Here is a 14,063-nt window from a genome sequence, read left to right as displayed (position 1 = left end):
GAGGGGATACGGACCCTTCTTTGGAACGTGTGAGGCAGGAACTCGATTCGGCAGCTACTGGGTGGTCCTCGCACCATCAAGCCGGAATGCCCGCTTTCCGAAGTTCAGGTCCCACCGGTTGTTCCCTAGGGGAAGGGTCAAGAGCGCCCTGCCCCCAGCCATTCCCAAGCCCATGGGATTCTGGTGCGAAAGACACAGGTCAATGCAGGTGGAAACCCTAGTTAACTTGGAGACAGCTGGGCCCGGGTGAGGCTCTCCCGAAGTCGCGGGAAGCGGAGGAGATGGCAACCCGCTGGACCGCAGCCAGGGCGGCCGGGCGTGGACCCAGGGTCCTGGCCTGAGTCCTGGCCCGGACCGGGGGGCGGGGCCGGGCCGGGGGCGGGGCCACCAGGTGCGAGGCTTTACCAGCCCTGAGGCTCGGCCCGCGTGGGAAGGCCTGGCGTGCGCTGGAGCGTGGTTTTGGTTCTGAGGGTCATAAGATGGGAACTCTCCCGGCACGTAGAAATATCCCGCCGTGGGTGAAAGTTCCCGAAGACCTGAAAGATCCAGAGGTGTTCCAGGTCCAGACGCGGCTGCTGAAAGCCATGTTTGGTGAGTGTGCCCAGTACTGGCGGGCTGCCCCGGCTCGGGAGTCTCCGCCGGCCCGGGGCTCTCACCTCTTTCCCCCAACAGGCCCGGACGGATCTCGAATCCCTTACATCGAGCAAGTGAGCAAGGCCATGCTCGAGCTGAAGGCTCTGGAGTCTTCAGACCTCACCGAGGTCGTGGTTTACGGTTCCTATTTGTACAAGCTCCGGACCAAGTGGATGCTCCAGTCCATGGCTGAGTGGCACCGCCAGCGCCAGGAGCGAGGTGAGAGGCCCGGGGACTGGGGACGCGGAACACAGGCTCGCGAGGGCCGCTTCGCGCCTCTCCTTCAGCGTTCTCCTCTTTCTCCTCTCTCTTGCTCACCAGGGATGCCCTTGGCGTCTGGGCCTTCCCGAGACCCCTTTGGGAGTGGGGGCCCCAGAGTGCCGGCCGTCGGTCTTGGAGACCCAAGGGTGAGACTAATGAGAGGCGGCCGATGCTGGACCCACTGGGCAGGGTTATCTGAGCTATCTTAACCGTCTCCTTGCCCCCTTCAGTTTCTTGGAGAATGTTCTAATGGGCCGAGTAGGTTCGGTTTACCAGGTCAGGCCCAGAACGCCTGGATCAGAAGTCCCAGAAACGAACCCTGAAAGAGGCGGAGAACAGTCCGGGCGCTTACTATCTTCCCCCAGACTCACGCCGTTGTTGCTATTTCTGGTGCAGGGATGCTCAAACTTGCGGAAGCCATGACTGCCCTCGAACTAGGCCCTTGGATGAAGTGAACCAGCTTCCAGCCAATGCAATGAAGGCCAGGATGCAGAGATTAGGTTGTGGCCAGAGCTGGAGTGATTCCTTCAGCTTGGTTTAAAATCTGCTCCAGCCTAAAGAGTTAAGGAAAACGATCTGTTTAGGGGTCTCTGCCCTTAGCTCTGAGTCTTGTTATGAATATCTCTTTGATGGTTGCCAATAAAAAAAAAGTGGTTTTTTTTTTTCATTTTTTCTCATTTAAAAAAATAAGTTCTTTGTAGTGACATGGATGCAGCTGGAAACCATCATTCTCAGCAAACTATCACAAGAACAGAAAACCAAACACTGCATGTTCTCACTCATAGGTGGAAATTGAACAATGAGATCACTTGGACACGGGAAGGGGAACATCACACACCGGGGCCTATTATGGGGAGGGCGGAGGGGGGAGGGATGGCATTGGGAGTTATACCTGATGTAAATGACGAGTTGATGGGTGCTGACGAGTTGATGGGTGCAGCACACCAACACGGCACAAGTATACATATGTAACAAACCTGCACGTTGTGCACATGTACCCTAGAACTTAAAGTATAATAAAAAAAAAAAGTCAAAAAAAATAAGAATAAAGTTTTAAATAAGTTGATAGTTCAGTATGGTTGGATTGTAGGTACTACCTTTAAATATCTCTGAAGCACAGCTGAGGTGTGGACCTGAGCTTAACCCTTAATTGAAAACCTCCAAAGACAAAAGGAGGGTCGAAAGGCACACTTGGCTAGGGTCCTGAGATGCAGCACTGAACTAAAAACCTGTGGGAGATGGGATGATTGCCTCAAGTGACCTGGACTCACTTGAAAACAACCCTATAATAGGTTGATATTTTGTATATAAGCTGAAAAGCAAATGTCTCCAACAACAATATGACCATTGTCAGTGTAGCAGGTTTTGTGTGTGTGTTTTTGTTTTGTTTTCTTTTTTTCTTTTCTTTTTTTTTTTTTTTTTTTTTGGAGACGAGTTTCTCATCTCCCAGGCAATGGAGCGATCATCTCCCAGGAGCTCTCATCTCCCAGGCAATGGAGCGATCTCGGCTCACTGCAACCTCCCCCACCCCGGCCCGGCCCCCGGCTCCCCCACCCCATTTCAAGCAATTCTCCTGCCTCAGCCTCCCGAGTAGCTGGGATTACAGGTGTGAGCCACTGTGCCTGGCCGAAATCTCAGATTTTCAAAGGGTTTTGTTCTCTTCTCCCAGGTGGTCCATACTCTAGGGAGATCCCCTCCTCTACAGTCTTAGCTTAAATATAGCTTAAAAACAAAGCTTAACCTGCTTTGGTTTTTCTTTATGGCATTTATAAACTCAACTGATAGTGTTAGCTGCTCATTTTCCTCCTCTCTACTCCTAATATTTAAACTCCAAGGCAGGGATGTTGATTTTTTGTTCTTAAGAGGGGCAATATGGTATAGTACATACTGGTTAAGGATAGTGTTGTAAGAAACGGACAGCAGCTAGACTACCTGGGTTTGAATCTTGGCTCAGCTACTTATTAGCTGGGGAGAACCATGCATATGTTAGCCTTTGTGCTTCAGTTCTCCACCTGTAATATGGGGATAATTATATCTACCTCATTGGGTTGCAGTGACGATTAAATGAGATAAGACTATGTCCTAAATCTGTGAAGTATTAAGACAATGTCTGACACAATGGGCATTATTATTTTTTGTTGTTGTTGAGACGGAGTCTTGCGTTGTCACCCAGACTGGAGTGCAGTGGCCAGATCTCAGCTCACTGCAAGCTCCGCCTCCTGGGTTCACGCCATTCTCCTGCCTCAGCCTCCTGAGTAGCTGGGACTACAGACGCCAGCCACCTCGCCCGGCTAGGTTTTTGTATTTTTTAGTAGAGACGGGGTTTCACCATGTTAGCCAGGATGGTCTCGATCTCCTGACCTCGTGATCCGCCCGTCTCAGCCTCCCAAAGTGCTGGGATTACAGGCTTGAGCCACCGCGCCCGGCCGGGCATTATTTCTTGAATCTGAATTACAGGCTATTCATGCTCTACTGCAGGACTGGAGTAGACTCATCTATTCCAGGTTCTGAGCAAGGAGGGACTCCAGCTTCCAGTCCTATCCTCTAAGGTTCTCATCATTGAAGACTCAAAGAGGGAAGGCCATGAGTCTTGTAAATGCATTGTTTTCCTACCCCCTGGAAGTCCCGGGTGCAGTTTCTGGGACCATTAGATGCCATACCGCTTGTGGGTCCCTGAGAAGACAAAGGTATGTTTGGCATACTATTGAGGTTTATTTGGAGTGGAGACCAAGGGATCAGTCATATACCCTGTTGGCATTTTGACCCTCCTCCCACCCCAGCCCTGACAACTGTGCCTGGAAGGTCCTAGACCACTCAGCCTGGCTCCTGCTCAAGATTTTGAAGGAAAACCAGGCACGGTGGCTCACGCCTGTACTCCCAGCACTTTGGGAGGCCAAGGCAGGTGGATCATGAGGTGAGGAGTTCAAGACAACCTGGCCAACATGATGAAACCCCATCTCTACTAAAAATACAAAAATTAGCTACGTGTTGTGGCGGGCGCTTGTAGTCCCAGCTACGTGGAAGTCTGAGGCAGGAGAATCGCTTGAACCGGGGAGGCTGAGGTTGCAGTGAGCTGAGGCCGTGCTGCTACACTCCAGCCTGGGTGACAGAGAGACTCCGTCTCAAAAAAAAAAAAGAATTATCTGGGCCCAGTGGCACATGCTTGTAGGCCTAACTACTCAAGAGGCTGAGGCAGGAGGTTCGCTTGAGTTCAGGAACTTGGGGTTACAGTGAGCTATGATCGTACCAGTGCATTCCACCCTGGGCGAAAGGAGACTGTCTCAAAAAAAAAAAAAAAAAAAAACGAAAGTGATGGAAGTCTCCCTCCTATCTCATTTTATATTCATACATTTCCTACTTCCCAGAAATAAGCAATATTTTCTTGAATGTCCATTCAAGAGTTTTAAAATAAATGTAAATATAAGGAATTATACGTGTAGATTATTTTCCCTCCTTTACAGCTGGGTATTATTCCATTTAATTCCATTTAATTCTCTACAAAATGACTTTTGAGTTTATTCCCAATCTTTTGCTTTTACAAAGGTGAGAGGAATACCTTGAATACTTTTTTTTTCTTTTTTTTTTTTGAGACAGAATTTTACTTTTGTCACAGGCTGCAGTGCAATGGCGCAATCTCGGCTCACTGCAACCTCTACCTCCTAGGTTCAAGTGATTCTCCTGCCTCAGCCTTCTGAGTAGCTGGGATCACAGGTGTGGGCCACTATACACTGCTAATTTTGTATTTTTAGTAGAGACAGAGTTTCACCATATTGGCCAGACTGATCTCCAGCTCCTGACCTCATGTGATTCACCTGCCTCAGCCTCCCAAAGTGCTGGAATTACCGGTGTGAGCCACTGCGCCCAGCCTGAATACCATTGTTTTGCAAGTCTGCCACTAGTATGTCTGTAGGGTAAATTCCCAGAGGGAGAATTGCTGGTCCAAAGGGGAAAAACATGATTTTGCTAAATATTTTCATAGAGACTGCCTATTTCCCCATTGCCTCACCCTTTTTTGTTGAATCTGATGAAGTTTCCCTGTCTTTTATGTTGATAGCTTGAATTTGCTTTATGGACTAATGGTTGTTAGCACCCTCAGATGACCCTCATCTAGTGCACCCTTCAGAGAATCAGTTGGCTACGAAAGATTCTATGTGGGAATGTAGACCAGATACTTTTGAAACCCCAGTTCTCTAGTGTAAATCAAGCATATAAAAGTAACTGCCCTTATCCTTTAAGTCTAGAATTCTTTTTTCTTTTTTTTTTTTTGAGACGGAATCTTGCTCTGTCACCCAGCTGGAGTGCAGTGGCACGATCTCAGCTTACTGCAGCCTCCGCCTCCCAGGTTCAAGTGATTCTCTTGCCTCAGCCTCCTGAGTAGCTGGGATCACAGGCATGCACCACCATGTCCAGCTTTTTTTTTTTTTTTGTATTTGTAGTAGACATGGGGTTTCATCATGTTGGCCAGGCTGGTCTCGAACTCCATATCTCAAGTGATCCACCTGCCTTGGCTTCCCAAAGCACTGAGAGTACAGGTGTGAGACACTGTGACTGGCCTAGAGTTCCCTCTTAAAGGCAGAGTTTCTAAATGCAGAAAAATTTAAGTGAATAGGTGTCAATTATGGTATCAAAAGAGGGAAATTTAAGAATCTGCCATAAATTCCATGCATGTCCTGGACTGAAAAATTTTCAGCTCCCCTACCCCAACCCCCCAAACCAAAAGTAACTGCAATAAAATACTTTAAGAAAATTCATAGGTAAAATTTTGGAAGTAAAAGTCTGAAGGTGAAAAGCAGTATTTGCCTTGGAGCGGTTTTCTTTTTGTGAGCTTGCAGCTGGTGATCAGATTTCCACCGAGGTTAAATGCTACCATTACCGGAAACCACAAGCTTTCTTGTAATGGAGATGAAAGGGGTCCGCCCTAAGGAAGGTCTGACAATGGGATTGAAGAGTTTTGGAGAGGAGGTAAAACAAGTGCTTAGTCCAAGAAAACCTTTAAAAAACAAGCGATGAACACCCAATCAAGTGTAATCATCCGACCCTGAAGTGGCTAATATTAATGACAATTGCCAACGCTGATTGAGAGCTTCTAGTTCCGCGGGACTAGAAGCTAGGCTCTTCCTTTTATTAAACAAATTCTCAAAATATTATCATTCTCATTGTCCATTTAAAGAAATCGAGATCCCACCAATCACACCACCTCCCAGTATTTATGTATTTACACTTAAATGTGTACGTGATTTCTTTGGGGGCCCTATGAAACGTTTTTATTTTTAATTTATTTTATGAGACGGAGTCTCGCCCTGTGGTCAGGCTGGAGTGCAGTGGTGCAATCTCGGCTCACTGCAACTTCCAACACCGGGTTCAAGCGATTCTCTTGCCGCAGCCTTCCCAGTAGCTGGGATTACAGGCACGCGCCTCCATGCCCGGCTAATTTCTGTATTTTGAGTAGAGACGGCGTTTCGCCACGTTGGCTAGGATGGTCTCCAACTCCTAACCTCAGGTGATCCGCCCGCCTCGGCCTCCCAAAACGCTGGGATTACAGGCGTGAGCCACCGCACCCTTCCGGGCCCTATGAGAGTTTTTACCCTGTGGGTGGGCTGATACAGGGGGAGAGGGGAAATCGGAGTGGGTGTGGATGTTCCTCGCAGGGCCCCGCGGGGTCACCTATGCCCAACTCATTCCCAAGTGGGCTCCGAGGCAGGCGCTGTTAGGTCTCTTGGGACCGAAGCCGCCTGCAGGGTGGTCTGAGGCAAGTCTCCCACCTCTGTAGACAGGCGGGCCCTCCGGGAGCTTCCGGTCCGGTTAGGAGCCACGTGGATGTAAGAATCTGAGAAATGAACGTTAGTGCTGTGCTGGGAGGCTGAAATGTTGGGAACTAGACCTGGGCAGGGAGGTCAGGGATGGTCCCCCAAGGAAGTCACCTCTGTTGAGATCTGAGTGACCGGCAGCAGCGCGCCAGATGAGGAGGAAGGGAAGTGCAGCCCTGGGAACAGAGGAGGATGGTGGCTAGGCCAGAAGGTTGAGCGGGCTGGGGCATGGCCGGAATGGGAGGGAGGCGGTTCCCCCCCGAGGCCTCGCAGACCTCGCCGAGAGCAAGGGTAAGCCGTCCAAGAGTTTTGAGCAGAAGGTGACTATGGAACCACACGGAACCACTCAGATAAGCTGTTTCCCTGTCCCCGGCAGCTAGGATCCTAGGATCCGTTAGGATCCTGATTCTTCTCTAATGGCTCTGCCCTGCCTCTCCACTGTTTCCAACGACTCATTTGTTGATTATATTCGTTGAATGCCATTATTGAAATATTTGTTGAAGGCCGGGCGCGGTGGCTCACGCCTGTAATTCCAGCACTTTGGGAGGCTGAGGCGGGCGGATCACGAGGTCAGGAGTTCGAGACCAGCCTAACCAACATAGTGAAACCCCGTCTCTACTAAAAATAGAAAAATTAGCTGGGCATGGTGGAGGGCGCCTGTAGTCCCAGCTACTCGGGAGGTTGAGGCAGGAGAATTGCTTGAACCTAGGAGGCAGAGGTTGTGGTGAACCGAGATTGCACCATTGCACCACTGCACTCCACTGTGGGCGACAGAGCGAGACTCCTTCTCAAAAAAAAAAAAAAAGAAAGAAAGAAAGAAAATAAATATTTGTTGAGTGTCTGCTTTGCTACATACTCAGGAGTGGTGTTTTAGGAAGGAAACAAAAATGAAAATGTGGCCCGGGAACATTTTCAGGATTTCAGAGAATATTTTCATGAAACAAGTGCCTGGAGTGTTACTTACATGAAAGAAATTTGGAACATTAAATTGTATGGTAACTAATCAAAGGCAGGAATTTTTTTTCGAGAAGTTATCTGCATGGCACTAGAATTCCAGCGTTGGAAATTGTCCAGAGAGGGACTGCTGCACCAAATCTTGTAGCCATTTTGAAATCTCTGCTGCAGAAAGGGAAGGATCAGGTTATCCAAACTTCAATTGTCAAAAGCTGGTCCTAGTTTCATGGGATTTCTCTTTTCCTTCTAGCTTCAACGGTCTAAATAGTGTTGCATTGGGGATAGATAAGATTTACCTTCATGAAAATGCCAAATTAGCCGACCCTGTGATCACTGCCCATGAGTTAGCGCTGTTCTGCAAGGAGCAGTACTGTAAAACAAAACAAAACAGCCAAATTAACTACAATCAAACCTTTGTAGCTGCTGTTCGGCATCCATGGATTCAACCAACCTCCCATCAAAAATATTCAGAAAGAAAACAATAACAATACAACAGGAAAGATACAAACGAAACCCAACACAATGTAACTATTTACATAGCATTTGCACTGTTAGTAATCTAGAGATTATTAAAAGGTATAGGGGAGGATGTTCATAGGTTATATGTAAACATGACATTTTACATTAAGAACTGGAACATCTGTGGATTTTGGTATGGGAGAGGGGGTTCTGAAACAAATCTCTCAGATACGGAGAGATGACTGTAATATTTCATTCTGCCACTATAAAAGGAGAAGAAAATGTACAACATAGGGCTCCTGGCCTAAAATTCTTTCACAGGCATGGGAATTTAATGGGGACAAGTAGGGCAAAAGAAACAGGAGTATCAGGGCAAAAGAAAACAGGGCTTGGGGTCTGTGGGAGGGAAAAGAACTAAAAAGAGGAACAGATACACAATTTATCTCTTTTTGAAATTTTAGTACATTTTGATGAGAAGAGTCCCAGATCCATCTGTCTTTTGAAGAATACAGACAATCAAGTGCTGGGGTCAGGGGCTCTCCCATGTTCAGGATGGTGATTTTGTGGGTGGGGTAGGCTGGCAGAGCCCACTGACATCTGGGTAATGAGAAGATGTTGGTTGGTTAGGATGGCATTCCTCACCCAAGCCCTATAACTTGATTTTCCAAGATTAATGATTACTTAGGATTATTTGATTTATCCCTCTACCTCCAGGTTCCTGTTGTAAACTAAAAATAAAATTGTGGCTCACATCTGTAATCTCAGCACTTTGGGAGGCCAAGGTGGAAGGATTGCTTGAGGCCAGGAGTTCTAGACCAGCCTGGGCAACATAGCAAGACCTGATCTCTACAAAAATTAATAAATTAGCTGGGTGTGGTAGAACATTCCTGTAGTACCAGCTGTTCAGGAAAGCTGATATGGGTGGGAGGATTGCTTGAGCCCAGGAGATGGAGGCTGGCAGTGAGCTGTGATTTTACCATTGTACTCCAGCCTGGGCGATGGAGCAAGACCCTGTCTCTAAAAATTAAATTTAAAAATTAATTAAAAATGTAAATGTAAGAACTGGTAGAAAAGGCCAGGTGCGGTGACTCACGCCTGTAATCCCAGCACTTTGGGAGGCCGAGGTGGGTTGATCACAAGGTCAGGAGATCGAGACCAACATGGCTAACAGGATGAAACCCCGTCTCTACTAAAAATACAAAAAATTAGCCGGGCGTGGTTGTGGGCACCTGTAGTCCCAGCTGCTTGGGAGGCTGAGGCAGGAGAATAGCGAGAACCCAAGAGGCGGAGCTTGCAGTGAGCCAAGATGGCACCACTACTCCAGCCTGGACGCCAGTGTGAGACTCTGTCTCCAAAAAAAAAAAAAAAAAAAAGAACTGGTAGAAAAAAGAAAATATTTAAATAATAAATTATATAATCAGGCTTCTATAAACCCAACCTCAAAGGCAGAAATCATAAATCAAAATAATACTAGATCAGGGAGCTAAAAAAATTGGAAAGTCCCATTCTTTTTTTATATTTTTAATGTTTTTGAGATGGAGTCTCACTCTGTTGCCCAGGCTAGAGTGCAGTGGCACGATCTCAGCTCACAGCAACCTCCACCTCCTGGTTCAAGCGATTCTCCTGCCATAGGCTCCCGACTAGCTGGGATTATAGGTGTGAGCCATCATGCCCAGCTAATTTTTGTGTTTTTAGTAGAGGGGGAGGGGGTTTCACCATGTTGGCCAGGTTGGTCTCGAACTCCTGACCTCAGGTGATCTGTCTGCCTTAGCCTCTCAAAGTGCTGGGATTACAGGCATGAGCCACTGTGCCTGGCCTCTATTCTTTTAAAAAGGTCAAAATGAGGTGGGGTGAGGGGCAAATCAGCAATATAAGGACGAGCAAGTGGCTAATACATGAATAGTTAAATAGTTCTCACAAATCAGTAAGTAGGCCCAGCGAGGTGGCTCTCGCCTATAATCCCAGCACTTTGGGAGGCCGAGGTGGGCAGATCACCTGAAGTCAGGAGTTTGAGATCAGCCTGACCAACATGGAGAAACCCCCTCTCTCTACTAAAAAATACAAAATTAGCTGGGCGTGGTGGCACATGCCTGTAATCCCAGCTCCTTGGGAGGCTGAATCAGGAGAATTGCTTGAACCCAGGACACAGAGGTTGTGGTGAGCTGAGATAGCACCATTGCACTCCAGCCAGGGCAACAAGAGCAAAACTCCGTCTCAAAAAAATCAGTAAGTGTATCTTTTTTTTTTTTCTCTCTCTCTCTTTTTTTTTTTTCTTCAGAGTCTTGCTCTGTCATCCAGGCTGGAGTGCAGTGGCTCAATCTTGGCTCACTGCAAACTCCCTGTTTCCTGGGTTCAAGTGATTCTCCTGCCTCAATCTCCCAAGTAGCTGAGACAACAGGCACACACCACTACACCCAACTAATTTTTGTTATTTTTTTTTTTTTTTTTTTTTTTTGAGACGGAGTCTCGCTCTGTCACCCGGGCTGGAGTGCAGTGGCCGGATCTCAGCTCACTGCAAGCTCCGCCTCCCGGGTTCACGCCATTCTCCTGCCTCAGCCTCCGGAGTAGCTGGGACTACAGGCGCCCGCCACCTCGCCCGGCTAGCTTTTTGTATTTTTTAGTAGAGACGGGGTTTCACCGTGTTAGCCAGGATGGTCTCGATCTCCTGACCTTGTGATCCGCCCGTCTCAGCCTCCCAAAGTGCTGGGATTACAGGCTTGAGCCACCGCGCCCGGCTAATTTTTGTATTTTTAGTAGAGACAGAGTTTCACCATGCTGGGCAGGCTGGTCTCAAATTCCTGACTTCAAGTGATCTGACCACGTTGGCCCCCCAAAGTGTTGGGATTACAGGTGTGAGTCACCACGCCCATTCTCAGTAAGTATATCGTAACAGAACAATCAGCAAATGAAGAAATGCAAATAACCCACATGCTTCTGAGAGAAACTATTCAGCCTCTAGCTTAGAAATGTACATCGACACAATTAAATGCATTTTTTCACCTGTGAGTTTGGCAGACATTTAAACCGATGCTATTTGGGAAAAGTTCCTGATATTCTGCATCTCAACACTACAATTCAAGATAACTTCTAGGAGACCAAGCACCGTGGTTCACGCCTGTAAACTCAGCACCTTGGGAGGCCAGGGAGAGTGGGTCACTTGAGGTCTCGAGTTCGAGACCAGCCTGGCCAATATGGTGAAACCCTGTCTCTACTAAAAATGCGAAAATTAGCCAGGTGTGGTGGCGTGTGCCTGTAGTCCCAGCTACTCAGGAGCCTGAGGCAGAAGAATCATTTAAACCCAGGAGATGGGGAGGTTGCAGTGAGCTGAGATAATGCAAAAAATAAACAACAACAAAACAAAACAAAACCTTCTAGGAATTGTTTTATAAAGAATGTCCTTTGCAGCCTTATTGGTAATGGCTATCATATTTTGGTTTGAACATTTGGAGGCCAAGGGCTAAAGCTAGGGCTGGTTCTCAGTCCACATGGTTCTGAAGGTCCCATTTCTAATCTCTGAAGTGGTTCCTTTTTGTTCAAATACTTGTTGCCTGGCCTAGGGGTGCTGGGTGTGAAAGAAAAAATGTGTAGTTCGCAGATCTCTGGGTTAGACAGAAGGGCTAGGAGTGTGGGGGAACTTTTTGAGGTAATTCTTGTTTCATTTTTACTCCAAGGAGAAACTTGTTAGTCTTTTGAATTCAGATACGGTTATCTACCAGCAAGTCATCATTTGGTAATGTAAATAGGATTGAGAGGTCATGTCCTTCATGCAAAACTTCAGTATTTCTTGAAGAGGGGAAATTAGTTGTTTTAGTTAACTAAAAGCAAGCTTACTAATTTTGAATTATTTTCTTTAACAGTAAGCATAATTTTTAAAGATAATGTCGTAAGATGAATGAAGGAGGATTAGGGTGCAGTGAGAGAAGGCATCTATCTAACCTCTTGAAGTCTTTGTCATCAACAAAAGATGACTGTGAACTACTCTGTGATATTTTAGAAGCCAAAATAAGTTCTAGTGTTTGGAAGCTTGTGGAAGCAGATTCTGGCTCAATGTGGAGAGCTTTCTGACACAGCAGTTTAACAAATGTAATCTCGTGTGCAGGACGTAAAGGGAGATACCACGTTCTTGCATTTTTAAGGGGCTTTAGCTTAATGGTGCCAAACATAATGAGTATAAAAATCAGTGCAGAAATACAGTGAATAAAACATTCCTCATGATTACTCATAGCTAGATATTTCTCTAAAAGTTGAACATGATGTGAATTCATCTGCCTGCATTTAATGCCTAGGTTTTGGAATAATATATATCTCCAACAGTCAGCTGTAGTGCCTATTAACTTCAGTAGGGATGGCAGCAGGTTCAAGAAGTCAAAGAAGAGACCTGGAGCCAGTGGAGGAGACATAGGGTTTTATTAGGGGGAGCTTACATACAGGGACAGCCCAGTGACAGTGGACTGGACAGGAGAACCACAACCATTTGCAAAAAGCATGCAGTTTGTATAGCATCTTCACTTAGCACACTCCTGGCAGCAAGCGCCACGTGGCAACTTTCATTTCTTAAGTTACTGCTCTCAGGTTTATCTGCCATAGAACATACATCCCAGTTATTACTTTCAGGTGCATCTATCCTATATCAGGCCAGTGGGATATTCACACTTTGGGTAGCTGAAGGGAATTCTTGCTGATCTTTGGATCAGTTAAATTTATATACAGTGGGCTGGGCGCCGTGGCTCACACCTATAATCTCAGCACTTTGGGAGGCTAAGGCAGGCGGATCACCTGAGGTCAGGAGTTCGAGACCAGCCTGCCTAACATGGCGAAACCCCATCTCTACTAAAAATACAAAAAATTAGCCAGGCATGGTGGCGGGTGCCTATAATCCCATCTACTCAGGAGGTGGCGGTTGCAGTGAGCTGAGATCATGCCATTGCACTCCAGCCTGAGTGATAAGAGCAAAACTCCGTCTCAACAACAACAACAACAACAATTTTTATACAGTGAAACTCCAGTGTGTGTATGTATGTGTGGGAAACATTCTTATTCTTGGCAGGATACAGAAGAAAATTTATTGTATTGGCAGATTGGATGAGAAGTTAACACGTGAAGATGGCCTTCCCTTCATTCCATTTGATATTGAGTCCCTCGTCATGCCCACATATTTGAACATGGATTGCTATGGTAAGTTCTGAAAGATCAAACATCTACACTTACCATAGTGCAGCATTAGCATTCAGTCTTGTCTTGTCTTGTCTTTCTTTCTTTCTTCTCTCTTCCTCTTTCTTTTTCTCTCTCTCTTTCTTTCTTTTTTTTTTTGATGGAGTTTTGCCCTTTTGCCCAGGCTGGAGTCAAGTGGTAAGATCTTGTCTCACTGCAACCTCCGCCCCCTGGGTTCAAACAATTCTCCTGCCTCAGTCTCCTGAGTGACTGGGATTATAGGCACCCGCCACCACGCCTGACTAACTTTTGTATTTTTAGTAGAGATGGGGTTGTACCATGTTGGTCAGGCTGGTCTCAAACTCCTGACCTCAGGTGATACACCCACCTCAGCCTCCCAAAGTGCTAGGATTACAGGTGTGAGCCACCGCACTGGGCTTTTTTTTTTTTTTTTTGTGAGACGGAGTCTCACTCTGTCCCCAGGCTGGAGTGCAGTGGCAGGATCTCAGCTCACCGCAACCTCTGCCTCCTGAGTTCAAGTGATTCTCCTGCTTTAGTCTCCTGAATAGCTGGGATTACAGACACCCGCCACCATGCCTGGCTAATATTTGTATTTTTAGTAGAGATGGGGTTTCACCATGTTTGTCAGGCTGGTCTGGAACTCCTGACCCCGAGTGATCCACCCGCCTCAGCCTCCCAAAGTGCAGGGATTATAGGCATGAGCCACCATGACCGGCCAAAAATGACAGCCTTTCTAATAGATATGTACGTGTGAATAACAGATATGTAAGTGTGAAT

General features: G+C 46.8%; 1 protein-coding gene across 1 annotated transcript; it reads left to right on the top strand.

The window, feature by feature from the left end:
* The first annotated feature begins 438 nt into the window (after positions 1-438).
* On the top strand, positions 439-1,528 carry DPPA5 (developmental pluripotency associated 5). Its single transcript, XM_050786534.1, has 3 exons — positions 439-591; positions 673-852; positions 1,291-1,528. The coding sequence occupies exons 1-3, from the start codon at positions 480-482 to the stop codon at positions 1,347-1,349; spliced, it is 351 nt and encodes a 116-aa protein (XP_050642491.1). The 5' UTR covers positions 439-479; the 3' UTR covers positions 1,350-1,528.
* The last annotated feature ends 12,535 nt before the right edge of the window (positions 1,529-14,063 follow it).

This window comes from Macaca thibetana, chromosome 4 (assembly GCF_024542745.1).
Source record: "Macaca thibetana thibetana isolate TM-01 chromosome 4, ASM2454274v1, whole genome shotgun sequence".
Classification (NCBI taxonomy): domain Eukaryota; kingdom Metazoa; phylum Chordata; class Mammalia; order Primates; family Cercopithecidae; genus Macaca; species Macaca thibetana.
The sequence above is the reverse complement of the archived record's forward strand: the minus strand, read 5'-3'. Positions and strand labels throughout refer to the sequence as shown.

Bases quoted from the DNA above. Each gene is read 5' to 3' on its own strand.
- DPPA5 (XM_050786534.1), top strand. From the start codon at position 480: ATGGGAACTCTCCCGGCACGTAGAAATATCCCGCCGTGGGTGAAAGTT. The intron at 592-672 runs GTGAGTGTGCCC...TTCCCCCAACAG, and splicing joins GCTGCTGAAAGCCATGTTTG to GCCCGGACGGATCTCGAATC. The intron at 853-1,290 runs GTGAGAGGCCCG...TTTCTGGTGCAG, and splicing joins CCGCCAGCGCCAGGAGCGAG to GGATGCTCAAACTTGCGGAA.